The sequence below is a fragment of the Salvelinus sp. IW2-2015 genome, unplaced genomic scaffold (assembly GCF_002910315.2).
Source record: "Salvelinus sp. IW2-2015 unplaced genomic scaffold, ASM291031v2 Un_scaffold1009, whole genome shotgun sequence".
In the NCBI taxonomy this organism is placed as follows: domain Eukaryota; kingdom Metazoa; phylum Chordata; class Actinopteri; order Salmoniformes; family Salmonidae; genus Salvelinus; species Salvelinus sp. IW2-2015.
The window spans coordinates 366,290-384,585 of record NW_019942684.1 but is presented as its reverse complement, the minus strand read 5'-3'; the positions used below and the strand labels follow the sequence as shown (position 1 = coordinate 384,585).

At 43.1% G+C, this 18,296-nt stretch overlaps 1 protein-coding gene across 1 annotated transcript in view; it reads left to right on the top strand.

Moving 5' to 3' along the window:
• The first annotated feature begins 1,060 nt into the window (after positions 1-1,060).
• adamts6 (ADAM metallopeptidase with thrombospondin type 1 motif, 6) overlaps positions 1,061-18,296 on the top strand; it is a 73,669-nt gene continuing 56,433 nt past the window's right edge. The window contains 4 exon segments of the mRNA XM_024136758.2: positions 1,061-1,120; positions 1,286-1,393; positions 5,487-5,632; positions 7,473-7,536. Coding sequence (XP_023992526.1) covers positions 1,061-1,120; positions 1,286-1,393; positions 5,487-5,632; positions 7,473-7,536 — 378 coding nt within the window.

The following is an 18,296-nucleotide window of genomic DNA, read 5'->3' as shown; positions in this document are numbered from 1 at the left end:
TCATATGTCTATATACAGTATTGTAATGATGTGCAAATATCTCTCTCTTTCTACCTCTCCTTCCACTCGTTCCCCTCTCTCTCTCTCTGTCTCTCTCTCTGTCTGTCTCTCCCTTTCTCTCTCTCTCTCTCTCTCTCTCTCTCTCTCTCTCTCTCTCTCTCTCTCTCTCTCTACCTCTCTCTCTCTCTTTCTCACTCTCTCTCTCTCTATCTCTTTCTCTCCTCTCTCTCTTCTCTCTTCTCTCTTCTCCTCTCTCTTCTCTCTCTCTTCTCTCTCTCTCTCTCTCTCTCTGTCTCTCTCTCTCTCTCTTCTTCTTCTCTCTCTCTTCTCTCTCTCTCTCTCTCTCTCTCTCTCTCTCTCTCTGTCCAGACATAAAGAGTTCTCCCTCTGTTATAAGAGATAGGAGATAAGATGGAGAAATTGTAGAAACAGAAGAAGTTGTTTGTTTTATAACTTCCTGTGGGACAAATATGTTTGTTATGTCTACAGTCTCTGTTCCCTGAGACTGTCTCCTCTCTGAGGGGCAGTTTGATATGCTCTCTGTTGTGCCAGAGTGATTTCCTATAACTGGTTAACAGTGGAGGTGCAAGTGTTGCTCCAGATCCCTCAACACTGAGGGACATTAGTAGAATGGGTTGACCTTTTCAACATAAACTGGACTCAATCCATCAGACCTGGGTCAAATATATAGCTACTCCATCAGACCTGGGTCAAATATATAGCTACTCCATCAGACATGGGTCAAATATATAGCTACTCCATCAGATCTGGTGCAAATATATAGCGTTCATCAGACCTGGGTCAATATATAAGGCTACTCCATAGCCTGGGTCAAATATATAGCTAAGCTTCATCACGACCTGGGCCAAATATATAGCTACACCATCAGATCTGGGTCAAATATATAGCTACTCCATCAGACCTGGGTCAAATACATATGTCTACTACTTCCACATATTTCAGCTGAGCTTGAGTTAGTTTGCCTGGTGAAATGGAGCCTATGGAATAGTCCAAAGTGACTCCAAACTGTGCAACCTATAGTTGACCCAGGTTTGCCAATATGTCGGCTGCCTACAGCCAGGGATATGCTCCTCACCTTCTGTTCAGCTCTTTCACCTCAGTGCAGATGAAGGACAGGAGATGATGAGGGGAAGTCACACTACATTTTGGAGTAGATCTCTAATTCACTTCAACAGCTCTATCTATGGCAATTGCCCTGCTTGTAATACACTCTCTGCAGTGAATTGCTTTATTCTGACCAACTTGCTTTTGCCTTCTTTCCTAGGAAGTGTGTAGAGAGCTCTGGTGCCTTAGCAAAAGCAACCGCTGTGTCACCAACAGTATCCCTGCTGCTGAGGGGACCTTGTGTCAGACGGGAAGCATCGAGAAAGGGGTAAGTCTATACTAGCAGTCTCATAGTCTACACCAGGGTTTCCTAAACTACGGGTCGCAACCCGGTGTAGAGTCGGCGGATTTGAAAATAGGGTCACGAGAGAAAAGGTGCGCTTGGTTCATAGAAACGGGGTTATGTTAGTAACCTCCGGTAGCTGCTAGATGTGGTTTTAATCAACAGAGCGGTTTCGGTTTTCTTCCTACAAATGTGGCTCTATCTTTTGAATGGTTTAAGCCACAAAATATTATGGCTCCATCGGGAACATGTACATACTCACTGTTTCCCTCAATTCTACACAGAAGATCATTGGGCGGCAGGTAGCCTTGTGGTTAGAGCGTTGGAAAAGTAACCGAATGGTTGCTAGATCCAGTCTCCAAGCTGACAAGGTAAAAATCTGCCATTCTGCCCCTGAACAAGGCAGTTCAGGGGCCGTCATTGAAAATAATACTTTTTTCTTAACTGACTTGCCTAGTTAAATAAAAAATACAACATTATTGCCTGATGATCTTCTGAACCCAATATCTTTCTGATATGTTTGTCATTTCAGATTGAAATGCTGTCAGACTGATTTGTAATATACTGTCATAGACCCAATTAAAAAATGAAACATTGGTCGATTACCACACTTTTTTTTACATGGTGGGGCCGCAAACATTTTTCAATTTTAGAACTTCTGAATCATCTTGTCACAGGAGAATTTGGCCTGGTTGCTGTGGCATTCCGGTAACCACGACAGCGGATGTTGACATGTCGTTAGACCAAGTATAAACTGGCCTTCAATCTCTGCGACTGTCGCAACATCCGTTGTTGTGGTTGCCGGACTGCCACAGCAACCAAACCAAATTCTTCTCTGACAAGAGGATGTAGGAGTTCAAAGATTCTCTGATAAAATGGCCTTCTTTTATTTTGTCACACTGTGGCAGTACGCTATTTTCTGTAAGCTCGCCACTACCTTGTAAATAATGATGTTGTTGTGGGTTTATTTTCCTGTAATAATTAATAAAAAAATAGCTTAAGTTAAGATGTTGTCAGTTATACTCCGGTCATTATTTTAAATAGCTAGCCAACTTGGTAGCTAACTAGCTAGCAACAAACAAAAACATTGTTTAGAAAATGTATTTTAGTTGCCTGGCTTGCTAGGTTGACATTTACTGAATCTATTTAAACGGATGGGTTTATTGGAGTTAAAATAGAGCACGTATGCTATTTGGAGCCCTGGGCTGCTGATGTCATGCAAAGACTGTCCTTTAGTGTTTATACTTTCTCATAKCTTGCCTAGTTAAATAAAGGTTAAATAAAATAAAATAAATAACGGCAAGTTTGATTTCAGACGAAAATAGACTGTTCATGATGTCGCTACAGCAATTGTCTACAGACGATAGACGGACTGTAAACCAGCCTTTAGAGTTTAGGGTAGGGACGTCCCAAGGATTCCACATAGCACTGACCCTAGTCCCAGTGTGACTCGCCACGTCAGGTTAGACGGGCGACAGTGAGATAGTTTTAACACAGATTATGGCGGCCATTGTCACTGGATGGTCTGAGGTCTAAAAGGAAAGAATAGGAGGCTGTCGGGCTGTCATGTGTCATTACTGTCTGCTGACTGGAGCCTTTCAGAGCTGGGGGCCACCGACCAGGTCCTGGGCTACACAGGGGGCCCAAGTTGAGATCAGCTCAGGGGGCTTTAGGACAGGGGGCTTTGGGGGGAGGCTGATGACGCGCTCCTGTCTGGGTTGAGGGTGGGTGGTGAGGGGGATGTGGGGCGGCTTCAAAGGAACACGACTGTCAACCATTTGTCACCAGGCCTGTAATGGAGAGGCCCTGCCAACTAGAGGGAAGGGGGGGAGAGATGGTAGGAGAGGGAGGGGGAAGTGGAGGGGGACAAAGGGGAAAGCGTTGGTGGTGGTGAGAAAGGAAGAGAAGGATAGAGAGGATGTAGTGATGTGTGGGAGGGAGGAATGGGGTAGAGAAAGAGAAGGGGGAGAGATACGGAGCAGAAAGGAGATAAGAGAGAGAAAATAAGTGGTTTCCCAGGAAAGACTATTATGCTACTGTCCTAGACATTGGTACAGTAGTCGTGTCACCCAAAGGTCACAGCTTTCTGTGTCACACACACACACACACACACAGGTACGCACAGGTACCACACACACCCACACACACACACACACACACACACACACACACACACACACACACACACACACACACCACACACACACACACACACACACACACACACAACACACACACCACAACACACACACACACACACACACACACACACACACACACACACACACACACACACACACACACACACACACACACACACACACACACACACACACAACACACACACACACACACACACACACACACACACAGGTACATACACACACACACACTTGCAGGTGGTGAAAGGCTGATAGGTGTGTGGGGTGATAGATAGGTAGTGTGTGTCAGCTCCTCTCTGATAAGACATTCTCTCCCAGGCTATTTCAGTCTAACGAAACACAGACAAGGTCTTAAGGACTCTCTCTCTTTCTCACTCTCCGTCTTTCTTCTTCACTGCCGTCTCTCTCTCTCTCCTTCTCTGACCTCTCTCTCCCTCTCCCTGCAGTGTTAATCTTGTTTATACAGTGTGTTAGTACATTACCTTTCTCTGCTCTGAGCCAAGYACAATGAGGACAGTGCCCTGGTTCTCCCTCTCAATTCAATTCAAATCAAGGGCCTTTATTGGCATGGGAAACATATGTTAACATTGCCAAAGCAAGTGAAGTAAATAATAAACAAAAGTTAAATAAACAATAAAAATGAACAGTAAACATTACACTCACAGAAGTTCCAAAATAATAAATTATTGTATATAATGMATATATACAGTGTTGTAACGATGTGCAAATGGTCAAAGTACAAATAAATAAACATAAATACGGGTTGTATTTACAATGGTGTTTGTTCTTCACTGGTTGCCCTTTTCTTGTGACAACAGGTCACAAATCTTGCTGCGGTGATGGCACACTGTGGTATTTCACCCAGTAGATATGGGAGTTTATCAAAATTGGATTCGTTTTCAAATTCTTTGTGGTTCTGTGTAATCTGAGGGAAATATGTGTCTCTAATATGGTCATACATTTGGCAGGAGGTTAGGAAGTGCAGCTCAGTTTCCACCTCACTTTGTGGGCAGTGTGCACATAGCCTGTCTTCTCTTGAGAGCCAGGTCTGCCATCAGCTGCCTTTCTCAATAGCAAGGCTATGCTCACTGAGTCTGTACATAGTCAAAGCTTTCCTTAATTTTGGGTCAGTCACAGTGGTCAAGTATTCTGCCACTGTGTACTCTCTGTCTCTGTTCTTCTTCATTGTTCATCTCTGATGTGAATGAGGGAGGGAGGGAGGGAGACTGAGGACAGTCGCCTGTTTCCCTGGCCCAGGATCTTAATCTACTGACACAGTTACAGACCTACGACCTCTACAACCTCTACTGTCTCTAAGCCCTGAGCACCACTGAGTACGTTTAGATGCACAGTAATAATTCAATTTTAAACTGATTATGGCACCTAGGCAGATTATGCAATAGTCATGTAAACATCTTACTCTGCTTATCTTAATCGGTGTAAAGCAATCTTTCATACTATTAATGGGCGTTCCAGCGGTGCGTTTGATCTGCACATGTGCCAGCAGAGTGAGTCTCCCTCTTCACCGTGAGTGAAGTGAGTTCAGAACAACTGAATATATGTGTCTTAGAAGTAGTTTTCACATACCAACTTTATATGTCCCAACTCAGAACCAGATATGTTTCCCAAAATGAACACGGTTGCTGTGGTAGAACGTTTATTTTGATGGAGATTTTCTGCATTTATCAGAGTGCCATCAGGTAGCCTGAATTCAGATGTGTCCGTGGAAACAGGATTATTGAGGAAATCATTCTTCTTGCAAATCATGAAAAACGGTTGAATCAAACTATTATACTAATCTGATTATCCATAATAATRGCATTATTGTGTSCATGTAACCGTACTCACTGACACAGTTACAGACCTGCAACCTCTACAACCTTAACCAATTATTAATCCTCCCCCCATCCTCTCAGTGGTGCTACCAGGGGGAGTGTGTGATATTTGGGACATGGCCCCAGAGTGTGGACGGAGGCTGGGGTCCCTGGTCGTCGTGGGGGGAGTGCAGCAGGACCTGCGGAGGGGGAGTCTCTTCCTCCATGAGACATTGTGACAGCCCAGCGTAAGTAGGCAAAGTAAGCCACAGCAAGCTGAACACACACATCCAGGACCTCACCTACAGGTGTGTGTGTGTGATCAATAATGTGTTGATCATATAAATATTTATTAAGTATACTGTGTAGATAACCAGTAGATACTAGGTTGAATGGCGGGAACCCGGTTACCGAGATTTTCAGGCCAAAACCAATCCCTTTTCCCCGGATAAATAACTACGAGAAACCGGTAAATTATACTAAATGATTTATATGAACAGTATGTCGTGAAACGGAACTGTTAAATAATATGCAATGTCTAAATCTGTCTTCTCTACGGCCTCTGCATGATGAATCAACGCTCAGGGTGGGGACAGACAGTCCATCTCAGTATGGAGCGCAATTCACAATGCATGTAGACCTTTCATCTCATCATGGTAACTTTTTATCTTGTGACAGGTTGGCCTACATTTGCTGCACCATATTCTATGCTACAGTAATATAAAGACTGAATGCGCCTCTAATTTACCCATCTCCATCCAGCTTTCAGGGGTCACCTTGTTTTTTAATTGTAAAGATACATTTTAAAAAATTGTTGTAAAAGTAAAACAGCCTATCACTTGAATATCGTTGCTTTAAATCAGTGCACCCAGTCTTTCTCTCTCTCCATTAACTCCATTCCAAAATAGATCATCCTGTTCTGATTGAAATATATCCCTATATATAGATGTCCTAGCCTACCTCTTTCAGGTTATAAATTCAATGCAGTATTAGCCTTATATTTAGCTAATTATGGGTTATGTATAATAAGTTTCTAACTTATAGCCTTTCTCTCTTGCGCAATACACAAGCACCTGTGCTCCGCTGGCCTCTCCTTAAACAACGCTCCTTAGCTCTTGGAGTCCCAGGCAGGAAAAGCTAGACTAGAATAGCTTGCTGGACATAATTATTACACTTTTTTGCATTTCTTATACCAATTAACAAGCTCTTTTTTGCTGAATGTTAAATACAGCAGCCAATAGAACTCGCTGCAGTTTGAAAGAAGAGCAAACGCTCGATGCCGGTAGGCTATAGCAGTTATTTATTCAGACCCATAAACATTCAATGTTCGTGAAGAGAAGTGAAAGCCTTCTACATCCACTTCTAGTCCTATATGATTCAAGGATGTCATTAGAATGGTTAAGATAGGCCTCCCGAGTGGTGCAGCAGTCTAAGGCATCYCAGTGCTTCAGGCATCACTTCAGACCTGGGATTGATCRCAGTCCCATTGGGCGGCGCACAATGGGATTGTCTGGGGTAGGGGAGGGTTTGGCTGGGGGGCTTGGCTCCTCACACTCTAGTGACGGTCATCAGTTGAACGGTGTTTCCGTTGACACATTGGTGCGGCTAGCTTCCGGGTTAAGTGGGCGGGTGTTAAGGAGCGAGGTTTGGCCGATCATGTTTCGGAGAACACATGAATTGACCTTCGCCTCTCCTGAGACCGTTGGGGAGTTGCAGCGATGAGACAAGATCGCAATTGGATATCACAAAATTTGGGAGAAAAAGGGGTTAAAATACCCTTCCCCCCCAAAAAAAAGGATTAAGATAAAGACAACGAAACTTATTTTATTTAACTGGGCCCTATTAAGGCCCTATTATATTTCAAAATTAAAATAACTTTTGCTAGCATATGCTTGTAACTTTGTAACTTTGTAGGCCGCATGTGCTGCACCAGAATCGCAGAAGGTTCTACATGGAACATAACAGAGTTCTACTTGGAACCAAAAACGGTTCTCCTGGGGACAGCACCAAAACACTTTTGGAACCCTTTTTTCTAAGAGTGTGCTCATCAATCTGTTTATTCTCCCTCGTTTCTCTCCTCTCTTTCAGGCCTTCTGGAGGAGGGAAGTACTGTCTCGGAGAGAGGAAGCGCTACAGGTCGTGTAACACAGATGTGAGTTCACATTCCCCTTCTTTTTATTTTCTCCACTATTCCCCCCCCCTCTCTCTCTATCTCTCTCTCTCTCTTTCTCTCTCTCTCTCTATCTCTCTCTCTCTCTCTCTCTCTCTCTCTCTTCTCGCTCTCCTCTCTCTCTCTCGCTTCTCTCTCTCTCTCTCTCTCTCTCTCTCTCTCTCTTCTCTCTCTCTCTCTCTCTCTGCTTCTCACTCTCTTTCTCTCGTCTCTCTTCACTCTCTCTCTCGCTCTGTCTCTCTCTCTTTCTCTCAATTCAATTCAATTTGCTTATTGGCGTGACGTAACAATACACATATTGCCAAAGCGTACTTTGGAGATTAAATTAAAATAATAATAATCAATATTGTAGTGTAGTGCGCTTGCCAACCCACAGCTCTCTGCTTCCTCCTCCCAACAGGACGGGTACCTATTCTCATCAGAGAATCTTTGAACCTTGAATAAGTGTTTCAAAATTTGGGCGAAATGACACTCTCTAATGTTTAAATATTTTTAGACATTTTGTCAGGAATGCAACATCGTCTCAAAGGTTCTCGTTGTGTCTCAGGTTTCTCCTGTTGTGCAGTGGTTGCACAGCCTTCCTCTACAGAGAGCAGTTTTCCGTTACCTTCTCAATGGCAAAGGCTGTGCTCACTTGAGCGCTCGTCTTTGTCAAGTTTTTCGAAGGTTTTTGATCAGTAACCATGGTTCAAATAGTTTAGCGCACGATTTGTACTCCCCATACTTGTTTTTATTGTTAATTTCACGCCTATTTAGCCATCTTGCATTTGAGAACAAGTATCCATTACAACTGCACCCTGGCCAAGATAAAGCAATAGCATGCGACAAAACAACAACACAGAGTTACACATGGACTAAACAAACGTACAGTCAATAAACACAATAGAAAAAGTCTATATACAGTGTGGTGGCAAATAGTAAATTAGGGAGGTAAGGCAATAACAATAGCGCGTAGTGGCGAAGTAATTACAATTTAGGCAAATTAAACACTGGAGTGATAAGATGTGCAGAAGATCAATGTGCAAGTAGAGATACGGGGTGCAAAGGAGCAATATGGGAGAGTGTAGTTCGATGGCTATTTACAGATCGCGAGCTTGTGACAGGTCAATGATCTGTAGCTCTCTGACAGCTTGATGTTTAAAGATTAGTGAGGTGATATGAGTCTCCATCCTTCAGTATTTTGCGTTCGTTCCAGTCATGGCAGCAGAGACTGTAGGAAAGCGGCCAAAGGAGAATAGCGCTTTGGGGGGACGCAGTAAATATAACCTGCTGGAGCGCGTGCTACGGGTGGGTGTCTATGTGACGCAGTCGAGCATGAAGTAATGGCGGGTACTAGGCAAAGACTTATAGATGACCTGGAGCCAGTGGCGTTGGCGACGGATATGAAGCGACGGACCACGCCAACGAGAGCATACAGTCGCACTGGTGCGTATATATGGGGTTGGTGACAAAACAGATGGCCACTCTGATAGACTGTTCATCCAATTTGCTAATAGAGTGTTGGAGGCTATTTTGTAAATAACATCGCCGAAGTCTACGGGGTGTAGAGATAGTCAGTTATACGAGGTTATGTTGGCAGCATGATGAAGATGCTTTTGTTGCCAAAATAGGAAGCCGCATTTCCTAGATTTACATTTTTGGATTGGAGATGCTAATGTAGTCGTAAGAGATTTTACAGTCTAGCCAACACCTAGTATTTTAGTTGCCAACATATTAATCGAACCTCCAGATAGTATGCTGACGGCATGCAGGTGCGAGCGCAGCGATCGCTGAAGAGCATGCATTTAGTTTTACTTGCATTTAAGAGCAGTTGGAGGCCATGGAAGGAGAGTTGTATGGCATTGAAGTTAGTCTAGATGTTAGTTAACACAGTGTCCAAAGAAGGGCCAGAAGTATACAGAATGGTGTCGTCTGCGTAGAGGTGGATCAGAGAATCACCAGCAGCAAGAGCGACATCATTGATGTGTACAGAGAGAGAGGAGAGAGAAAGCACGCAGGGCATTCTATGCCATTTAAAAACACATTCTCTCTCTAGATTTAGGGCCAYATAGCACTGCATTTTGCTTTCCCAATAGGTAATGTAGTTTTGTTTTGACTGTGTTGTAATTTGGTTTATTCTGATTGATTGGATGTTCTGGTCCTGAGGCTTCAGTGTGTTAGTAGAACAGATTTGTGAACTCAGCCGGATGAGGGGACTCATTTCTTTGCTCAGCTCTTGGCATTGCAGGGCTTGGTAATGATATGAGAGGGGGGTCACTGCATTTTTCCAAAACTTTTTTTTTTTTTTTTTTAAGTTATTATTATTAGTGGATATTGGCCTAATTCTGCCCTGCATGCGTTGTTTGTAGTTTTCCTCTGGACATGTAAGATAATCTTACAGAACTCTGCATGCAGGGTTTCAATGGGATGAAATCTTGTTTTGCAAGTCAACTCCACACCTCACTGGCATAAAGTGCAATTGGTTCAATGACGCATTTAAATGAGTTTTTCAATTGACGCATTTCATTTTTATAGGTATTTCAATTTGAATGTGTTTTTTAATGGCGTAGAATGCCCTGCGTGCTTTCTCTCTCAGTTCATTCACTGCCTCATTTAGGTGTRCAGTTGAGCTTCTTGTTAAACGTAAGTAATTGTAGTGTGTGCAGTACTCTATATATTTTGCACCAATTGAGAACTTTGGTCTAATTCCCTGAAATCTGGATCTTTTCTGGAAAATCATTATTCAATCATTATTTCTCTCTCTCTTTCTCTCTCAATTCAATTCAATTCAATTCAATTCAAGGGGCTTTATTGGCATGGGAAACAATGTGTTAACATTGCCAAAGCAAAGTGAGAGTAGATAATATAACAAAAGTGAAATAAAACAGTAACAAATGCAACAGTAAACATTAACTACAGAGTTTTCAAAGACATATAAAGACATTACAAAATGTCATATTATATATTATACGAGTGTGATGTAACAATGTACAAAATGGTTAAAAGCACACAAGTAAATAAAATAAGCATAAATATGGTTGTAATTTACAATGGATTGTTTGTTCTTCAGCTGGTTTGCCCTCTTTCTTGTGACAATCAGGTCACAAAATCTGCTGCTGTGATGGCACACGTGGAATCACCCAGTAGATATGGGAGTTTATCAAAATTGGATTAGTTTTCGAATTCTTTGTGGATCTGTGTAATCTGAGGGAAATATGTCGTCTCGTAATATGGATCATAACATTGCGGCTTGAGGTTAGGAAGTGCAGGACTCAGTTTCCACTTCATTTTGTGGGCAGTGAGCACATAGGCCTGTCTTCTCTTGAGAGCCATGTCTGCCTACGCGGCCTTTCTCTCAATAGCAGGCTATGCTCACTGAGTCTGTACATAGTCAAAGCTTTCTTTAAGTTTGGGTCATCAGGTGGTCAGGTATTCTCCCATGTGTACTCTCTGTTTAGGGCCAGAATAGCAATTCTGCTTTGCTCTGTTTTTTTGTTAATTTCTTTCCATGTTGTCAAGTATTATCTTTTTGTTTTCTCATGATTTGTGTGGGTCTAATTGGCGTTTGTGCTGGGGCTCTGTGGGTGTGGTTTGTCGTTTGTGGAACAGAGCCTAAGACCAGCTGGCCTTGTAGGGAACTCTTCTCCAGGTTCATTCTCTCTGTAGGTCATGGCGTTTGTTATGGAAGGGTTTGGGAAATCGCTTCTTTTAGGTGGTTGTAGAATTTAACAGGCTCTTTTCTGGATTCTTCGATAATTAGTAGTGGGGTATCGCCTAATTCTGGCTCTGCATGCATTATTTGGTGTTCGTACGTATACACGGAGGAGTGCATTTTATAGGCCCGAGAGACATTCTGCATCAGAGCGAGTCGCGAATTTGTGTTTGTCCCATTTTAGTGAGAATCTTGTTGGATGAGCGGCACCAGGACCTCACAACCATAAGAGGGCATGTGGCTTCTATGGACTGATACAAGTACATGTTTAGAGGCCAGATCCTATTCGGTATGTTGAAATTCTCTCTCTCTCTCTGTCTTTCTGCCTCGCTCTGACTCTAGTCTCTCACTGTCTTTCATTCTCTACTCGTCGTGTATCTTTCCTGTCTCTCTGGTCATATGTTCGGGTCAGTCTCTTTCTCAATCTGTCTCTGTATTCTACTTGTCTGCGTATTTCATGCTCTTATCTCTCTCTGTCTCTCTGTCTATGTATCTGTCCCTCGCCTGCCCTCCTCGCTCTGCTCCCTCCTCCTCCCTCCCTCCCCTCCCTCCTCCTCCCTCCCTCCCTCGCCTCCCTCCGCTCCCTCCCCCACATTTCTCTCTCACTCCCTGTAAGGTTGTTGGGGCAATCCCCTGTTTTTAAGGATTGCTAAGAGAGGCATGAACATTACTAAGTGTTCAGTTGTTCTCCTGTTCGGAGAGGTAAACATACAAATCCAAGCCGATCCTAAAAGCCATTCACCTGTTAATAAATGATCAAAGAGTATCATCTGCATGACTGTGTCAAGATAATGAATGGAGACAGTCACTGACTGTTTGACTTTGATGGAACAGATTTAAGGCATATGACGGTTTTGTGGGAACAAACAGGAGAGCACTGAGGATGCTACTTACACTGTGGCACCGACATGAATTACCAGCGTCTATTCCACGTTGATTCACACATTATACCATTTCATTTGAAATGAACCCGTGGTAAACATCGATTCACACTAGTCAATGGCGGAAATGTTTTTGGTCTGGGAACTTTAGGTTTATGTTTGTAGCGTTTCTTCTCACCTTGTTGAACGACATTGTTGAATGCACCAATTACCGATTTATACTTTAACTTCATTTCAAGTTAATTTTTTAATAACAGCAGTTCAATCCCCAAAAATATTTTGGTAAGGCTAGCAAACCCCCATTCCTCTAACATATTTCTAGAGTGGCCTTTATTTTTCCTGAGGTGAACATTTAGCCAGTTGAGGCTTGTGGATACTTGGACCACAAAATCTTAAAATAACAGCTGAGAGCATTGAATGTTTACTCTGGAAAACAACACTATCCCCGGACCTCCATGGCTTCATTCCCCCGACTGTGTAAACGTCCAAACACAAACGTGTTGTAAGTACGGTCCACAAAGCTCCTACCACACAACACACACACACACAAACAAACACACCACAAACGTTTGTTGTAGTAACGGTCCACAAAGCTCCTACAGACACACACACACACACACACAAACAACACACAAACGTGTTTAGTCGGTCCACAAGCTCGCTTCACACACACACACACACACACACAGTGGTTGTGAGGTACGGGGTCCCACAAGCTGCCTACACACCACACACAAGTGTTGTAGGTCGGTCCAAGCAAAGCTCCTATTACAATTACACACACACGACACACGCGTGTTGTAGCGGTCCACAAAGGCTCCTAACAACACACACAACACACACACACAAACGTTTGGTAAGGTAACGGTTCAGCAAAGCTCCTACAGCCACACACACAACACAACACACGTACGCACGTTGTCGGCCGCACGCCCACACACACACATCACAGATAAACTCGATGGTCTTCAAGGACGACGCGCTGACCGGCGTGTTGTGTGTGTGTATGTGTGGTGTGTAAATTGACTAATAATTTACACACACACACTTCCCAGCTCCCTAGCGGCCTTGTAGCGTTCCTGTCCTCGTCATTGGTTCCCTGTGAGGTCAGCACTCATTTGTTCTGGCTTTCACAACAATGAGCTAATGCTACACCCCCTCCCTGCCTCCCTCCCACTGTCCCTGCAGCCAGTTCAGGACTGTTAATGATATCAGAGCCCTAGTTCAGGAGATCTTTGTACTGCTAAATGTCACCTGTGTGTGTGTACTATTAAATGTCACCTCCTAATTTAATTGGAAGCATGACAACAATGGAGGTAGGGAGGCCCTGCAGGGTGTTAGAGGTTCCTCTGTAGTGCCACACACAAAGTGTGTTACCTCTAGACAGAGTGTGTTAACTCTAGACAGAGTGTGTTACCTCTAGACAGAGTGTGTTAACTCTAGACAGAGTGTGTTACCTCTAGACAGAGTGCGTTACCTCTAGACAGAGTGCGTTAACTTTAGATAGAGTGCGTTACCTCTAGACAGAGTGCGTTAACTTTAGACAGAGTGCGTTAACTCTAGACAGAGTGTGTTACCTCTAGACAAACACCTGCTCGTCGAACATCTCATCCCAAAATCATGGGCATTAATATGGAGTTGGTCCCTTTTGCTGCTATTACAGCCTCCACTCTTCTGGGAAGGCTTTCCACTAGATGTGGGAACATTGCTGCAGGGACTGATCTTCCGTTCAGCCACAAGAGCATTAGTGAGGTCGGGCACTGATGTTGGATGATTAGACCTGGCTTGCAGTCAGCGTTCCAATTAATCCCAAAGTTGTTCAATGGGGTTGAGGTCAGGGTTCTGTGCAGGCCAGTCAAGTTCTTCCACACTGATCTCGACAAACTATTTCTGTACGGATCTCACTTTGTGCACGGGGGCATTGTCATGCTGAAACAGGAAAGGGCCTTCCCCCAAACTGTTGCCCCAAAATTGGAAGCACAGAAGCGTTTCCACTGAGTCCAATGGCGGCGAGCTTTACACCACTCCAGCCGATGCTTGGCATTGCACATGGTGATCGTAGGTTTGTGTGTGGGGCGGGACGCCGTCCCGTACTCGGAAGCCCATGGAAGCCCATTTCATGAAGCTCCTGACAAACAGTTCTTGTGCTGACGTTGCTTCCAGYGGCATTATTTATACGCGCTATTCGCTTCAGCACTCGTTCTGTGAGATAGTGTGGCCTACCACTTCGCGGCTGAGCCGTTGTTGCTCCTAGACGTTTCCACTTCACAATAACAGCACCTACAGTTGATCCGGGGAAGCTCTAGCAGGGCGTAAATTTGACAAACTGACTTGTTAGAAAGGTGGCATCCTATTACAGCGCCACGTTGAAAGTCACTGAGGTCTTCAGTAAGGCCATTCTGCTGCCAATGTTTGTCTATTGAGATTATATGGCTGTGTGCTCGGGTTTTATATACCTGTCAGCAACGGATGTGGCTGAAATTGCCGAATCCACTAATTTGAAGGGGTGTCCACATACTTTTGTATATATAGTGTATGTGTTAGAGATACGAAACAGCAAAATACTAATCCRTGTTCAATTAAGAGTATTTTTTTTCTCCTCAAGGCTTTTTACATGACATGTTCTACTTAATAAGGCCCGAGGCAGTGTGGTATATGGCCAATATACCACGGCTAAGGGCTTTTCTTACGCACGACGCAGCGCGTGGTGCTAGGACACAGCCCTTAGCCGTGGTATATTGACCATATTTCACAAACCCAGAGGTGCCTTATTGCTATTAAAAACTGGTTACCAACATAATTAGAGCAGTACAAATAAACGTTTTGTCATACCCGTGGTATACGGTCTGATATACCACAGCTTTCAGCCAGTCAGCATTCAGGGCTTGAACCACCCAGTTTATTATCTGATTTAGCCACTATACCCTGTATTCCTGACCCTGAGTTGGCTCTAGAAAATGTCTCCTTCATATATATTCCTCTGGCAAATAAACACTCTGAATGAGCTATCTGAGCTCTTTCAGATGAGAAATCAGGCCTGGGCCAAAGCAAGGAAAAGTGACMCTGTAATGGACTGGCAATCTTTCAGACAATTGAGAAACAGATGTACTATCTCCATTAAGAAAGCTACATCAGGCTTCTTTTTAAGCTCTYTCTCTGATCCTTCAACATTTTGGAAAACAGTAAATGCACTGATGCATACAAATCCCTTTTCRTCCCTGAAAGCAGGTTCTGTCTGACTCTGGCATCATAACTGAGAAGAATGAGATAAGTGATGCTTTTAATCATKATTTTATCTCTGCAGGCTTTTTATTTGAGAGAAACAGTGTTTTAATTGACCCTGGTCAGTCAATCGACTCCTCTTCCCTCTGACGGTTAACCTGTCAACTTCTAGTGCATCTTTGTTTTCATTTCAACAATTTACTACCTGTGATGTGCTACAGTAGATGCCTTACTTAAGATTGGTGTAAAAAATCTAATCCACTGGGGCTGATATGCTTGATTCATTTTTTGCCAGCTTCTGCCCTGATTGTGGATCATTAACATTTACTCTGAGATAATATTTGGTACTATTCCAAGGTTTGGAAGGTGGCCGCAAGTACTGTACTTTTTTATTGTTTACATTAACAATATCTTGTCTGTAAAAAATGTTAACTGCACTTGTATGCCGATGATACTGTTGTGTATGCTATTGTCCCAAGGTTTGACCAGTCTCTATCTGAACTGCAGATTCCTTCATTGTATTACAGAAACACTTTATTGACCTGAAATTAGTATTGAATGCAGGTACAATTGAGTATATGTTGTCTCTAGAGCAGGGGTCATAAGTAGTGGAACGCTGTAACGATTGTCTATTTCGTCCTCCTATCGGACGAGGAGAGGCAGAGGATCGGACCAATATGCAGATGTGTGTTCGTGCTCATGATGATTTATTAAACCGGAAACTGAACACTGAATACAAAACAATAACGAAGTGCAGAAAATCGAAACAGTACCGTGTGGTGAAAACACTAACACGGTAGACAAACACCCACAAACACACGTGAAACCCAGGCTGCCTAAGTATGATTCTATCAGGACAACGATTGACAGCTGCCTCTGATTGAGAATCATACCAGGCCGAATACAAAATCCCAACATAGAAAATCACACATAGACAACCACCCCAACTCACGCTGAATACTAAATAAATACAAACAAGGGAAAACAGGTCAGGAAGTGACAAACGCAGATTATTCAGTCAACGTTCCTATAACGATATATCTATATCAGCTCCTTTTATTTATTCATTATTCAGCTGTTAGATGAGTTTATCATAGCGCACTGCAGTCACCAATGTAATTCTATATTTTGAGGCACTGAGCAAATTTTAGGTCTTGTGAGTGGAAACTTGTGCAATTTCAGTTTTAGACTGTAGCCAATAGGCTATTGTGGATATTGGAGCACAATGTAGGCCTACCAACAAAACCAAATGGAACAAATCCCAGAACATTTTCACATGGAAATAGCTTTTGATTTCTATGATGTAGCCTACAGTAGCCTACATGTGGTGTTCAATGAAGGCCTACATTGCGTGAGACMTTTAAAAACGTTTTTACATTATGAAGGGCTTGACATTAATTCATGATTTTGTACATGGTCTGTAACACCATGGGCCAAATAGGTGAATYTAAATTGCATTGTATTGTGTTGTAAATTCATTATTATTGCCATACAGAGAATTAGACAATGTAGCTAACCCRTCTGCCTATTGGCTTATTTCCATTATCAAGCCTGTCTAAAAATACAACACTGCCCCTTTAATTAAGACATAAGATTTTTACCTGACTGTCTTGTCAAAGACAGCTTGAAATGTAGCCTACACGTTTTGTGCTCTGGTAGGAAGCAGTAACTCCCCATTGCTGACCTATACTGATCTATAACTGGGCTAACAACTCGCTAACTAACAAAGAATATAATCAAATGTGCACACTGCGCTCTGATCTGATCTGAAAAGCGCATTCACTTGCATGGGCTACCCCTGCCAATAGAATTGTACTCTGTTGTGTTCTGGCTCTGCCTACAACAAAATAAAAGACTCAAACTTGGATTTGTTGGATTTGTTTTTGGTTTGTTGCATTGAAAAAGGCTGATATATTGTTGATTCGATCACAGAAAAAACATTGATCTACAGTACCAGTCAAAAGTTTGGACACACCTACTCATTCAAGGGTTTTTCTTTATTTTTACTATTTTCTACATTGTAGAATAATAGTGAAGAACATCAAACTATGAAATAACACATATGGAATCATGCAGTAACCCAAAAAGTGTTAAACAAAATCAAATATATTTGAGATTTGAGATTCTCAAAGTAGCCACCCTTTGCCTTGATGACAGCTTTGCACACTCTTGGCATTCCCTCAACCAGCAACACCCGGAATCCTTTTCCAACAGTCTTGAAGAAGTTCCCACATATGCTGAGCACTTGTTGGCTGCTTTTCCTCACTCTGCAGTCCAACTCATCCCAAACCATTTTAATTGGGTTGAGGTCGAGTGATTGTGTAGGCCAGGTCATCTGATGCAGCACTCCATCTGATGCAGCATAGTAATGAAAGTCGGTCACTTTCCTTCAGCTGAGTTCAGGCCTGTAGTGTGTGTGTGTGTGTTGTGGGGGGGGGGGGGGGGGGGTTCAGTCCTGTTTAGCCTGCTCTACTTTCAGCCTGTGAGATATAGCTTTGACCTGAGCTAACTCAGAGTATTTATTTGTCCTGAGGGAAAGTGCTGCTGGCTTTCACGCACGCCACGCACGCACGCACCACGCACGCACGCACGCACGCACGCACGCACGCACGCACGCACACACACACACACACACACACACACACACACACACACACACACACACACACACACACCGTTTTAGGAACGTCTTTACAGACAACAGGCTAGTTAAACTAGGCTTTGTAAACTACCCTGACATATAATTTTTTTTATTTTTATTTATTTATTTATTATAAATATATTTTTTAAATGTTTTACCCCTTATCTCCCCAATTTCATGGTTCCAATTAGTAGTAGTTACTGTCTTGTCTCATCGCTGCAACTCCGTACGGACTCGGGAGAGCGAAGGTCGAGAGCCATGCCTCCGAACACAACCAAGCCGCACTGCTTCTTGACACAACGTGCAT